General features: G+C 41.8%; 2 protein-coding genes across 2 annotated transcripts; one reads left to right on the forward strand and one right to left on the reverse strand.

Annotated features, from left to right (window-relative positions):
• Positions 1-2,001: 2,001 nt before the first annotated feature.
• LOC112258793 (transcription factor MafF) lies at positions 2,002-9,366 on the reverse strand. The gene is made up of 3 exons (XM_024433381.2): positions 9,117-9,366; positions 4,290-4,376; positions 2,002-4,192 (listed from the first exon to the last, which is right to left on the reverse strand). The coding sequence occupies exons 2-3, from the start codon at positions 4,320-4,322 to the stop codon at positions 3,749-3,751; spliced, it is 477 nt and encodes a 158-aa protein (XP_024289149.1). The 5' UTR covers positions 4,323-4,376; positions 9,117-9,366; the 3' UTR covers positions 2,002-3,748.
• A 520-nt stretch (positions 9,367-9,886) lies between these two features.
• Positions 9,887-12,733, forward strand: LOC112258827 (mitochondrial import receptor subunit TOM22 homolog). Its single transcript, XM_024433447.2, has 4 exons — positions 9,887-10,187; positions 10,694-10,812; positions 11,095-11,212; positions 11,527-12,733. The coding sequence occupies exons 1-4, from the start codon at positions 10,098-10,100 to the stop codon at positions 11,599-11,601; spliced, it is 402 nt and encodes a 133-aa protein (XP_024289215.1). The 5' UTR covers positions 9,887-10,097; the 3' UTR covers positions 11,602-12,733.
• The last annotated feature ends 2,211 nt before the right edge of the window (positions 12,734-14,944 follow it).

A 14,944-nucleotide genomic window follows, 5' to 3' on the forward strand; every position in this document is an offset into this window, starting at 1 on the left:
TGAATTAGACAATTTTTCCTGTCCTGCTAAGCATTCTAATGTAATGAGTACTTTTGGGTGTCAGGGAAAATGTAAGGAGTAAAAAGTACATTATTTTCTTTAGGAATGTAGTGAAGTCAAAGTAAAAGTTGTCAAAAATATAAATAGTAAAGTGCAGATACCCCAAAAAACGACTTAAGTAAGTACTTTAAAGTATTTTTACTTTAAGTACTTTACACCACTGCCATTAAGGTATGGTCAGAATGTCTGCTTTAATTATAATGTGGAGGCCAGTGTGTAGCATGTTATGGAACTAAACTAGGCCTTGAGAGGAAAGGCCAGAGAGCTTATTATGATGTCTCCTGTAACATTCAGTTGAGTCCTCTAACACGTTGAATATATTATGATGGTTTGGACTCATCCCCAAACATTTAGAGTTTCTGGTAGAGAGAGAATCACACCACAAGACCATTTCATTCTCCATTTTCTATTTTTCTGATATCTTCTCTCTCTTTATCTAGTCCTGCATTTTATTAACCAGATGTAGAAGACTCAAGATGTCGCTCTATAAACTCTCTTCTTTTGACTAGTTTTCTGTATTATGTCATAAAGCTGCTGATATTATGCTTCTGTTTTTCATCTAAATAATATTCAGAGAAAAAAATATTATTTGTTTTAAAGGAGTCTTGTCATTATTATGCTATTTCATATTCAATAGTGTTTTTAGAACTTGGTTGTTTCTTAGATGTCTTATGATTTTATGATAAATATAGCTCCAAATCACAAGTGAAAGAGTGGGAAATCTTATGGGGAGACATATCTGCTTTTCTCTTCTGAAAGTAAATTTGACATGAACATTATATCTGCTTTTCTCTTCTGAAAGTTATTTTAACCTCCCTAGTCAACAGTAGTTGTAGTTCCCTAAAGAAACCGCTCCCTGCTGTTATACACTATGGTTTCATTCTTCTCCTTTCTGCTTCCCTCTCATACATTATGAAACCTGCCAGTGGGGAAGAACTGGCAAAAACAGCGTGATCAACATCTACATGATCAGCTGTGTGACATGGTCAGCCATTACAATTTAACAGTGGTCATAATTGATAGTTTACCAACACCGCTACTGAGTCATGACTGACTTACGGAATTGGATTTATATTACAATTTTGAAGTCGTCAATGTGCTTTGCATTGTAAGGGGTGAAAGGGGACTCACCTCACCCTCTACCAGTGGAGCAGGTTGAGAGCTTCAAGTTCCTTGGTGTCCACATCACCAACAAACTAACATGGTCCAAGCACACCAAGACAGTTGTGAAGAGGGCACGACAAAACCTATTCCCCCTCAGGAGACTGAAAATATTTGGCATGGGTCCTCAGGTCCTCAAATGGTTCTACAGCTGCACCATTGAGAGCATCCTAACTGGTTGCATCACTGCCTGGTATGCAATTGCTCGGCCTCTGACCGCAAGACCCTACGGAGGGTAGTACGTACGGCCCAGTACATCACCGGGGCCAAGCTTCCTGTCATCCAGGACCTCTATACCAGGCGGTGTCAAAGGAAGGCTCTAAGAATTGTCAAAGACTCCAGCCACCCTATTCATAGGCTGTTCTCTCTGCTACCGCACGGCAAGCGGTACCGGAGCGCCAAGTCTAGGTCCAAGAGGCTTCTAAACAGCTTCTACCTCCAAGCCATAAGACTCCTGAACATCTAATCAAATGGCTACCCAGACTATTCACATGGCTACCCAGACTATCCCCCCCCACACACACACACTTTTACACTGCTGCTACTCTTATCTATGCATTGTCACTTTAATAACTCTACCTACAAGTACATATTACCTCAACCTGTGCCCCCGCACACGGACTCTGTACCAGTACCCCCTGTACATTAAACTTTTTAAAAATATGTATTTTCTTAAAACTGCATTGTTGGTTAAGGGCTTGTAAGTAAGCATTTCACTTTAAGGTCTACCTACACCTGTTGTATTTGATTTATATAAATGATCACAATCACTCCATTGTATTCACAATATATACAACATTTATTTCAGTTAATATATAAAATAGACAATGTACTTAATTTTCACCATAGAAAAAATACATGTAATAAATACAGACCATTTTAGTTTTGCTGTACAAAACATCCAGCACAATTTGACATTAATAATCTTATATGAGACAGAGGATAAATGCTATGCAACATTGATATTGAGAAGATAGCTAAGTATATCTTAAGGGAGTATTAAATCAACACAATATAATGAGTCATATTATTGACAGATTAAATTTATATTGCCATTCATTTCCGAATGTCGAATCAAACTGTCTAGTGGAGTCAGCAGGGGTTTATTGATAAATCCTGGATGTTACAAGGCTTTCAGGTGAATTAAGCACCACCTCATCTCTGGCCTATCTCTTTGACCTTCTCATTCACCTCCCAAATCCTCTCTACCACCACATCTTTTCTTCATATCCATCTCTTTTTCCTCTCATTTTCTTCTACCATTCTTTTCCTTCATTCTTTCTCCTTACAGTGTTTGTCTCCCTTTCGAGCCATTTCAGAAAACAAAACATAAAATAATCATAAATAACAATACGTATCATCGCAATCACCTTGGTACTTTATAGAAAAATAGTATCCCTACAACAAGCCACACGACTCACTATGAAATTAGTACAAATATGGTGTACACGCATACTAAAATCATCTTACAGCAACATGACCGTCGGCTTTTAGCATATCTAAAACAGCTCATTACAAGTTAAACATTACAAAAATAATTGTCACACACTCCATACAACAATTAGACTTGAGAATTTCCCCAAACTAGTCATATCCAGGTATTTGAAACATACATTACATCACAGCACTCATTAGCTTTGTAATATCTATCCTTTAAATACACATAAAATAGAATACCTCTGAATAAACGTTTGCTCAAACATTTGTCTCTTGTATAAACATTATAAAATAACAGATAAAGGAATGCATCAATTGATTTTTGCATTGACATAGCATTCTACGAGATGTTGATTATTCAACTGTTTCCAGCAATGACCAACTTCTGCAAGTTGGGGAATCTAGAGACAAGCAAAGGATGTTTTTTTAAATTTTTATAGCAAACCAAATTGTGCACTGTGGTACAGTTGAAAACACCCATGTAACCACTACACACGGCAGCACAGTGAAGCACAATAGTATCGACACACTAGAAGTACAGAGGAACAACACTCCAAGACGTGTACAGATGTCAATAGTGATGCCATTTAAAAAGTCAAAGCATTAGAAGAAGCGGTGGAAGAGTCTGATTAACCCAGACATTGTGTAGCAAGGCTGGATGCCATGCCAGAAGGCAGAGCGTTAGCTGGCTCGGCTTGTTGAGTAGCAGTTAGAGAGAGCACCAGCAGCAAGACTGGCTTTGTCCACGGATGGTGTCTGTGTCCCTGTTTTGCACGTCTGTCGTGCTTTAGTTGGATTCGTCAACCGTCATGTTTCCTTAAGTCCACGCATGTCTGAGTGTGTGTTGGCTGGGTTTAGAGACTATTTGTCACTGCCTGTGAACACCGTACGTCTGTGTGTGTGTCACCTGAAGCGCATGAGCTTCATAAGTGCCTATTTGTCCTATTCCTCCAATCCTCCTGCTCTCTCCAAGCGTGCATGTGTCTAGCTGTGTGTGTGTGTGTGATATATATGAGAGTGTATGTACGTGCCTGTGTATATGAGAGTACATGTACAAGCGTTTGTCCATCCCCAGCCCGGTCGGTTCCTCCTAGGACCCCCCCTGCTCTCTCTGGACGTGGGCCTGTGGCGGGGTCTTCACTATGGTAATGACAGAGGCTGTGTTGAGGCGTGGGGCTGTAGCCAGGAGGTTGCCCCCTCCAGACTCTAACCCACGGGCAAACCTCTGCAGGGCTGCTAGCCTGGCCCCTAGGCCCTCCAGCTCTCTCCTCATCCCGGCGTTCTCCACACCCAGCCTCTCCACCTCCCTCTGGAGCTCCTTCTTCTGCTGCTCCAGGGCCTCGCGCTGGGACACGCGCTTCACCCGGCAGCTGGCAGCATAGCCACGGTTCTTCAGAGTGCGCCGGCGCTGCTTGAGCTTCTGGACCTCCTCGCGGGACAGACCCCGCAGGTGCAAGTTGAGCTCCCGTACAGACAGGGACATGAGCTCGCTGTCCGACAACACCGGGACGTTCTCACCACACTCCCGCTTTACCTAGAGAGGGATGGAGAGTTTTATCATTTTCTTTTAGAGAAAGTGCTGTGACGTGCGTGTAAAATGCACTTTACAATCGAATGAACTCTAATTCTACCTTCAGGGCTTTGCTGCTTCTTTCTGACGTCATGATCTGGCTTTATCCTGTGTCTCCGACACCAATAAACACAGATTTATAGACGGTCTACAAGAGAGAGTGAGAGAAAGGACATGATTACATTTGAGAAACGTTAATCTAATGAAGTTCATGTGTTCCCTTATACACACACACACCTACTACACCAATGTAGTAGGATATAAAGACATTCCATCTTGGACTGAAGACCTTCCCTTGAAAAGAAAAAACATCCACCACACTTCTGCGGTCTATCATTCAACTGTCTAAGTGGGAGTAAAGTGAAGTTAATAGTTTAAGATTTCTCCCCTGACTGGAATGGTGAAGGGAAGTTAAGTCTATCATGTGCCCATCCCACATTGCTCAAATCAGGTGTTCCCCTCAAACACTAGTAACCACTTCCTAACACTCACAGCAGAACTGAACTAATATGAATACAGTTATAACCTAACAGATTGGACATATTGTGCATTTCCAAATGCTCAAAGTATCGGGGCTGGGTTCAGTGGCGGTCGGTGCCGTTTAAGATGGGGGGGGGGCTTTTTTTTACGAGCATAGCCTTATTTCTATTACAGCATAATGTCATTCATATTCCATTCACCCAGCTCAATGTAACAGTGATAGGTTTAGGCTACTACATGATACTCAAATTTTCCCTATACCCATCATGAGGTTGCTACAACCTAGTCTATGAATGAAAGTTTACAGTGTAGGTGCACAGGTCGTTAGAATTTTGAGTAATCAAGGTGATCTAGGGTGTCATCATTAGTCCAACAGTTGCAAACGTGAATTTCTATTTGACAAATTAATCTATTTTTATACCTGTTCTGTTCACTTCAGTCTAACTTTTAAAATATATATTTTTTTACCAGAATCGGCAGAATGAAGACACGATAACACACAAACAGAGTTCCCTTTCATAGCAGCCACATGAAAACAGAATGATCCCTTTGCTCGTTGTATATATATCAAATCAAATTATATGTCACATACACGTTTAGCAGATGTTATTGCGGGTGTAGCAAAATGCTTGTGTTTCTAGCTCCAACAGTGCAGTAATATCTAACAATTAACAACAATACACACAAGCTAAAAAGTAAAAGAATGTAATTAAGGAATAATTAAATATTAGGATGAGCAATGTTGGAGTGACAGACTAAAATACAGTATAATAGAATACAGTTTATACATGAGATGAGTAAAGCAATAATATGTAAACATTAACGTTACTCGTGTTCCATTATTAAGTGGCCAGTGATTTCAAGTCTATGTATATGGGGAAGCAGCCTCTAAGGTGCAAGGTTACGTAACCGAGTGGAAGCCACCAAGTGATGGCTATTTAACAGTCTGATGGCCTTGAGATGGACAGAGAGAAGCTGTCTTTCAGTCTCAGCTTTGATGCACCTGTAGCAGGAAGAACAGGAAGTCGCTCAGGTGGTTGTTATCCTTGGTGATCTTTTTGGCCTTCCTGTGACGTCGGCTGCTGTAGGGGTCCTGGAGGGCAGGTAGTTTGCCCCCAGTGACGCGTTATGCAGACCGCATTATCCTCTGGAGAGCCCTGCGGTTGGTGCAGTTTCTGTACCAGGCAGTGATACAGCCCGACAGGATGCTCTCAATTGTGCATCTGTAAAAGTTTGTGAGGGTTCTAGGTGCCAAGACAAATCTATTCAGGCTCCTGAGGTTGTAGAGGCGCTGTTGCGCCTTCTCCACCTCACGGTCTGTGTGGATGGACCAATTCAGATCATCAGTGATGTGTACGCCAAGGAACTTGAAGCGTTCCACCTGCTCCACAGCGGTCCCGTCGATGTGGACAGGGGCGTGCTCCCTCTGCTGTTTCCTGAAGTCCACGATCAGCTCCTTTATTTTGTTGACATTGAGTTAGAGGTCACTTTCCTGGCACCACATTCCCAGGGCCCTCACCTCTCTGTAGGCTGTCTCGTCATTGTTGGTAATCAGGCCTACTACTGTTGTGTCATCTGCAAACTTGATGATTGAGTTGGAAGCGTGTGTGGCCACGTAGTCATGAGTAAACAGGGAGTACAGGAGGGGGCTGAGCACGTGCCCTTGTGAGAGCCTTGTGTTGAGGATCAGCGAAGTGGAGGTGTTGTTTCCTACCTTCACCACCTGGGGGCGCCCATCAGGAAGTTCAGGACCCAGTTGCACAGGGCGGGGTTCAGACCCAGGGCCCCAAGCTTAATGATGAGCTTTGAGGGTACTATGGTATTGAATGCTGAGCTATAGTCAATGAACAGCATTCTTACATAGGTATTCCCCTTGTCCAGGTGGGATAGGGCAATGTGCAGTGCGATGGCGATTGCGTCATCTGTGGATCTATTGGGGGCGGTAAGCAAATTGAAGTGGGTCTAGGGTGTCAGGTAAGGTAGAGGTGATATGATCTTTAACTAGCCTCTCAAAGCACTTCATGATGCTTTCTTAGGTACAGGAACAAAGGTGGACAACTTGATGTGGGGACAGCAGCCTGGGATAGAGAGGAGGTTGAATATGTCCATAAACACTCCAGCAAGCTGGTCTGCGCATGCTCTGAGGACACGGCTAGGGATGCCGTCTGGGCCGACAGCCTTGCGAGGCATTACACGTGAAAATGTCTTACTCGCGTGGCCACGGAAATAGGAGAGCCCACAGTCCTTGGTAGCGAGTCGTGTCGGTGCCACAGTGTTCTCCTCAAAATGGGCGAAGAAGGTTTTAGCTTGTCCGGAAGCAAGATGTCAGTGTCCGCGATGTGGCTGGTTTCCCTTTGTAGTCTTGCAACTATCTATGTGCTCGCCTCTTCTCACCTTTTCCCTTCGCTTGTGGACTTCATTGCACATCAGCTGTCTATGGCCAGGCACAAAAACCTTTCCAAGCCAAACCTTCATACCATGACCGCTAACCGCTACACACAGACTACATCGTTGTCACGCCATTGTCAACATAGCTACTAGAACTGACGCGTAAGTAAACATTCTTTAATCATGCAGTACAGTGCAGTCAGAAAGCAGTTCAGTAGTTACACCGGCAGGCCCCGGTGGCAATAAAATAAAACCAAACGCTTACCTGGACTTGGAAGAGTTCCAGTATTTGATAGCCAGCTAGCTAACATAGCATCCCTCTCTTTTTGAACTGGGTGTTTGAGTAGGCTAAAACTAGCGAGCTGCATTCGCTTGCGAAGTAAAAGTTACAATTTAAAAAAAATACAACCTCTCACTTCTTAATTTGGAAGAAATTAATTTGTTCAACTATTGGTCTCTCTTTCAGTCAACTCCTCACCGCATTTTGTGCACTGCAGTGCTAGCTAGCTGTAGCTTTCAGTACTAGATTCATTCTCTGATCTTTTGATTGGGTGGACAACATGCTAGTTCATGCTGCAGGAGCTCTGATCGGTTTGGAAGTTGTCATAATTACTGTGTAGGTCTATGGAAGGGGTTGAGAACCATGAGCCTTCTAGGTTGTGTTGAAGTCAATGTACCCAGAGGACGAAGGAATATAACTGTCTTCCGGCTACACCATGGTGCTACCCTAGTGCTGCTGAGGCAACTGTAGACCTTCAATGCAAAACAGTGTGTTTTAATCAATTATTTGGTGACATGAATATATTTAGTATAGTTTTATCTAAAAGGGTTAACTTTAATGTTTCCATTTATTTTCACGAAATTCACTGAGGATGATGGTCCTGCCCTTTTCCTCTGAGGAGCCTCCACTGGCTGGGTTGGACTCTTGCATGTGAAACTTGGTATTTGGAGGATCTCTTTTACATTTTAATATTTGATCTATTCAGGACAAGTGGCAGCTATGTTTTGAGTGTTATTTTTAGAAGTTATTCTTGCGTTTGATGTAGGTTATCATGTGTTGTTACAATCATTAACAATAAAATCCCCTTCCCCTAATTAGGATAAGGAACGAGATCACAATAAGAACTGGATAGATGTCAAATAGAATGACTCAGCTCTAACATAGACGTCTAGACTGGATTATAATTATTGTTCTAAATAAAGGCTCTGGTGAGTTTATGGTGGATCCTTGACCTTACTGTTTCCCGAAATGCGTGGGAAGTGACCTTATACTCAAAAACGTCTGTCCTACCACGAGGCGTCGTTGTAAACCGATGTGACCATTTCATAAAGTCATAGTGATTCAGCAATAAGCTGCCCACCGCTAGTTTCTAACGGGCGACTACACTCTCTCGTACATGTATTGTGTCAATAAAACCTCACTAAATATTGAACGATACCCGTAAATTCTGCATTTAAAGCAGTATTTTGTGCCTAATAGTGTTATAACACAATACAGTTCTGACAGTTGTAATGTATAATCCAATTAGCCGAGAAGCAGAAACACAAAGCTATATTTATCTTTCAAATTATATGAATGTTTCATAAGATAACTAACATTATTAACAGATTCACATTTAAGATTTGTGCCTATGTAAACATTTAATTCTCAATAAAAATCCACCCATTTCCTTAAACTGGAAGGGAGCTGTCGAGGTAGCTCAATGCGATAGTAAACACACGCCATCGCAACTGCGCAGGTCGCCATCTATTTTTTTTAGCAACGTTTAAATAGCTCCTTTAAACCTTTAAAATTTAGAACCTATACAATGATATACAAAACACCACATATCGAGAACAATACCCGACATGCATCTAAGATATGTAAATAGTGAATATGTGGTCGTATCATTGTTGCCAAATTGTAGCAATTTTGCAAGGCTAGCTAAACAACATGCTAGTAGCATTAGCCAACAACACGGATTAGCCAATGCTAGTTAGGTGGCTGCCTAACTCGAAATGCAAACAGCTGCCTACTTACTTGTCCTTAGCTATGTCGTTGGAGAGTACCAACTGCCAGTCTTTGAGTCGTCGACACAATTGTATAAATAAATGTTTAAAAACACGGAGAATGTTTAAAAACAAGTCAAATACTGTGTTCAGTCGAAGTGAGATAATCGACAAAATGTCAGTCCGCCTTTTCCCGGAATTACTCTGTTCGGTGGGGTTAGATTCTTTCATTCACAAAAAACACAGTAACAATGACGTGAACTCGAAGGAATGAGGGTGGATCCCGCCCGCCCCCACAGCGTACGAGCTGGAAGCAAAGGATCGGGATGTAAACATTAAGGAATCCATGAGTCCCAAACTTTTCCATGATGATGACCTTTCATATTCTTATTGATTTAGAAAGGCGATGTATGGAAAATAAATATATGAGGGAAAATGCCATTCCAAATTAATAGTCAGCTGCATACCTAGTGAATGTAGGTGAAAATGACTTTCATTTTTATATAAATGTGAGAAAAAAAACAACCCTGAAATTACAATTATACTGTAGAAAGGGAGAGTCTGACTCCTTGCTCGAATACATTGCATTTTGAAATCACAAATGTTGAGGCTCTCCTTATAGTGGATTACTAGCCAAAGATCAGCATGCATCATACATAAATACTAAAAACGGTATCTTAATATTAAACACATTTTTAAAAAAGTACAGTTGTTTCGTTGAATAATTAAACACGCTATAAGACATCTCGTACGACAGAGGGCGCCATTTATTTTAGAGAGTCAGGCAACTGACAAATTTTCCCGTCATCCAACGCACATGTAGCTTACCCGAGTGACCTCAGATTGTCGCAGGACCAATGCACGCCTCTTCTGTCCAACATTTATGCAAGCCGGGGCAAAAGCAATAATTAAACGATAAAACATTAAATTACTGATTCACCCTTCCACCGATTGAGGTACATTTTGAGTTGCTAATCACACCGGCTGGTAAGAGGCGCGAGAACAGTTTCCCATGGCTGGAATCGAAGAGCTATCACCGGCTGTGGGCCCAGTCGATACCCGGCCCCCAGAAGGCGAGATCGACGAAGATGAAGATGAGGAGGTATTGATGAATGGCAACTTGACACCTGTCACCCCGTAACTGTCATGCACGATCATACATACAATTTCATTTGAATGGGTATGCCTATTTAGCTAGCTACATCTACTGAGGGTCAGTCGTTATGCTAGTAATTGCTCACCGGTGTTAGCATGGTAGTTAGCTAGCGAACTATCACGTGCACAACTAGGATAGCTGTTTTACATGTAACGTCACCTGTACTGTAATTGGCTGGACCTTAAATTTAACTCCATGAACTAAACTTAACAAGATAACTAAGCCAGATGTCCCATGGTGGGGGCACATACATTGTAGGAATTGTCTAAAACTGTCATGAGTCATTCAGTAATCTGAAGGTTTTCAATACTAGTTAGTACCTCAACATAGCTGGCTACTTTTTGGACTTGAAAATCCTTCATTAATGTAGTTACTATATACCTCCATTCTCCATTGGGTCTACAATAAACATGTTATCAGTGTTGTAGTAACTTGTGTCTCCCTCCCCTCAGCTGGATGAGAGTTTTATTGAGAGGCTGTGGGGTTTGACCGAGATGTTCCCTGATACACTGCGTTCTGCGGCTGAGGTGACCGTATCAAGCTCAGTCACTATGGCCAAAAAGCTGTACAGGTGAGTGTTCTCCTGAAAACGTCTGAAACCTCTCGTTTTAGAGCTTCACCATGCACAATAATGACAGGAGCTATGTGTGGATGGAGCACTATATTGCATTCACAGTTCTGAACAGCTCCTCTGTATTCCAAAGAGTATCTTGTCTGCCTGCCTGCCCCTGGTCTTTCCAAATAGTCAGTTACGCCATCTTAAAAAAAACAACTGTAATTATCTCTTGTCTGTTTGTTATATAACCCCCACCTTTCCCTCTCATCTCACCTCCTGTCGCCATGTCTCTTCCAGTTTCTCCCGCGCTGCCCTGTGGGTGGGTACTACCTCGTTCATGATCCTGGTCCTTCCAGTGGTATTTGAGACTGAGAGACTACAGCTGGAGCAGCAGCAGCTACAGCAGCAGAGACAGGTACTGTGCTATCTCACTGACAGACCATCTTCAATTCCAAATACACTACTAGCCCCTCTCACTATGTCCTAGCTAGGCTCTTGTTCTTCTGAAATTAAAGCAATATGGCTAAAAGTATTAGCATTTCAGACAGCAAGGTGGATATATAATCATATAGCCTATACCTGTCCTATACTTTTCAATCTACGTGAAAAGCCTTTGGGGCTTTGATTTGGAATTGGGTAAATCATTATTTTGTTATGATTCATTAGAATCTGCGGTGTTGTCAATTAATAAATGAACTAATGTTTTTGTAATGCCCCTTCCTTGTGTAGATCCTGTTGGGACCCAACGCAGGGATGTCAGGTGGGATGCCAGGGATGATGCCTCCAGCTCCAGTGAAAATGTGATGAAGATGTCATTCAGACAGCCTTAGAGCTTTAACCAACGGGGGAAAGGGGAGGCTTTCGGAAGGAGAGAGAGAGACAAAGAAGAGGAAGAGAATACAAAGCTGCATCTGGTTAGCACACATGCTCATTCCAACATCCAGGATTGGTCATTTTAGGAGGTTGAGGAGGAGGATGATGTCACGTCCTGGGTGTTGCAATAATGAACGTCCCTCTTGCTGTCTCTCTTACTCAACATCCTGCAGAGACTGACTTCTGAGCACTGTCCTTTTAATTAATTTCTTTTTTTATATGTATAGCGATATAAATATGTATGTGTTCCACAGAGTTTGGACCAGGTAGATAATTGAAGAAATTGGGATATTAGTGCGGTTATAAGAGGTTACCAAGAGTGTGTGTGTGGTCTGAAGAACAATGTTTTAATGTGGGTGTGTAGCTACATTTGGCCTCAACTATTGTTACCTGTGTTTGGTTTGGGACCGTGTTCATTCCACTTGTAAGTGGGAAAATCATGGTAGACTAGACATGATTGTCATCATAGATCGGTCATAGTCACAGCTGGTCATTGAGATCTATAGTGTCTGCTGATTTTCGTTGTACCTCTACATCAAGAACAGGCTTACACTAGAGAAGCCAGGTAAGGCGACCATGCCCATTGAGTTGGTGACTTCTTGGAATATGCATCTACTCAGATGCAACAAAAGCCAGCAGGCCACAAGACTCTGCAAAGACTAAGCCATAGATAGGGTGTTAAAGTGTTCTTTGTTGTGAGTGTTAAAATTCCCATTGAACAACTGCACAGGGATACCCAATTGAAAAAGTGTTCGTGATCAGAGAATGTCTGTCACGTGTTGCTTGAGACTTGGTTTCATTTGGGCATTAAAGCCAATCCATCACAAAATATGCATCACAAAAAGTATATTTTGTTAAGATTCAAACAGCATTTTCCCTACATACAGTATAAATCTGTAAATATATTATGTCAATGTACACAGTCCTGTCAAGCCTGAGAGAATGTCAGTTACTTTTCTCTGTCACTCCCTATGGAATTTATGGTCTCTTACCTCAGCTTCCAGAGCTAATTCTACGTCTGTTTTCGACATGATTGCAGGAATAAAAACACCAACGAAATGGACATTAATATGTGCTGCTTTGCCTCCATTACAGTTAACTTGTTTGAAATGATTTACATGTACCTGACTTTCCTCTGAGACATTACATTTGTATACTGTAGTAAAATACAGGCATCTTAGAGATAAATACTATAAATTGACTTTGTAACTTCTGTGCATCAAGATCAATCACTCCTAAAGATTGTTTCTGATGAGAGCAGAGCATGAGAGAATCTCACGCATATAATTTGATTGACAGTTTACTTGATTGTTGCCGATGAAAGCATCTCGCGAGTGTAACACTTTCGATTGACAGTTCTCAACTTTCAAACGCGAGCGTGATAAAGGACTTCTGTTAAACTTTCCCGCCACCTGAATAATACATCTCAGGTGGCAAGTCATTTTTCATATTGATTAGTTGAAAGTCATCATCATTAGCTTTGCAATATTTTATATACACTTTCTATTTTTACAGAGCTATCAAGTCAGTGAAGGAAGCGTCCCAATTCTGTCGTTCTGTCAAATCTTTCAGGAGCAATAGTTTACGTTGGCTAGCTAACCAACTTATCGCTTGCTAATATTTTCTGATATGAGATATTTCTAAGTTTTTCCCCATTTATTAACTAGTAGCCTATAGCCAGCTAGAAACAAAAACGATATATACTTCAAGACATTGTGCCTATCAATATGAAAGCCGCTGAGGATCAAGTTGTGGAGGATGAGGCCGGATACCAAGATGATGAGGTAACAACCTGGCTAGCTAGCTAAACTCTTTTAACACATTCAACCCAGAGGCGCAACATAGCGAGACTTGCGAAACAGGCCGAGTTTGAAGTTTGAGAAGGGAACAATTCTTTCTTAGTTCAGTTTGACCCGAGACGACCATTAGACCCGATGAGGTGTTTCTACGCATTCGTTTATGCTACGTTCACTTTCTTGTCGGAACTAAAAAACTTCGACATTTCCGACTTGCTAACTGGTTGAACGTGACACGTGTATTTTGTTACCAAATCACCTTATACCACCCACCACTGCGACCTGTATGCGCTAGGCGCTTGGCCCTCGCTCCATATTCCTCGCCAGACCCACTGGCTCCAGGTCATCTATAGGTCCATGCTAGGTAAAGCTCCGCCTTATCTCAGTTCACTGGTCACGATAACAACACCCACCCGAAGCACACGTTCCAGCAGGTATATCTCACTGATCATCCCCAAAGCCAACACCTAATTTGGTCGCCTTTCCTTCCAGTTCTCTGCTGCCAGTGACTGGAACAAATTGCAAAAATCGCTGAAGTTGGAGACTTTTATTTCCCTCACCAACTTTAAACATCAACTATCTGAGCAGCTAACCAACCGCTGCAGCTGTACATAGTCCATCTGTAAATAGCCCACCCAATCTACCTACCTCATCCCCATACTGTTTTTTAAAATGTACTTTTCTGCTCTTTTTCACACCAGTATCTCTACTTGCACATCATCATCTGCTCATTTATCACTCCAGTGTTAATCTGCTAAATTGTAATTATTCGCTCCTATGGCCTATTTATTGCCTACCTCCTCATGCCTTTTGCACACACTGTATATATACTTTCTTTTTTTTCTACTGTGTGTCATTGACTTGTTTATTGTGTTATTGGCTTGTTTATTGTTTATTCCATGTGTAACTCTGTGTTGTTGTCTGTGTCACACTGCTTTGCTTTATCTTGGCCAGGTCGCAGTTGCAAAAGAGAACTTGTTCTCAACTACCCTACCTGGTTAAATAAAGGTGAAAATAAATAAATTAATAATAAATAAATTACAACCTATTAGCAAGTCAGAAATTTCAGAGTTTCCTAGTTCCGACAAGCACCTGAACGCGGCATTAGCTAGCCAACGTCGCGGTGACATCGCCTACAAGTGGGGATTTCTATTTTAGAAATTGAATTAATAGAATGGACGTCCGCATTTAAGGCAATTATGTCATAATGGGTGGACTGGCGAGTATACCCATAGGAGCAAATCAGGAATTAAAAGCAGGAAATGTACCCATCAATCTGGCTGTGATATTTTGAATCAACTCAACTGACATTACAATAAGTACATTCCATGGCATGAGCCACATCAGCTAACATCATTTGAATGAACATTCTACATTACCATGGAAATGATTGCATCACTATGGAAATTATTGTCACAATAATAGGCAGCCATTGCCAGTGTACCCATGAGTTTGCCAGCCAAATCGCCAGGGTTAGA

This window comes from Oncorhynchus tshawytscha, linkage group LG01 (genome assembly GCF_018296145.1).
Source record: "Oncorhynchus tshawytscha isolate Ot180627B linkage group LG01, Otsh_v2.0, whole genome shotgun sequence".
NCBI lineage: Eukaryota > Metazoa > Chordata > Actinopteri > Salmoniformes > Salmonidae > Oncorhynchus > Oncorhynchus tshawytscha.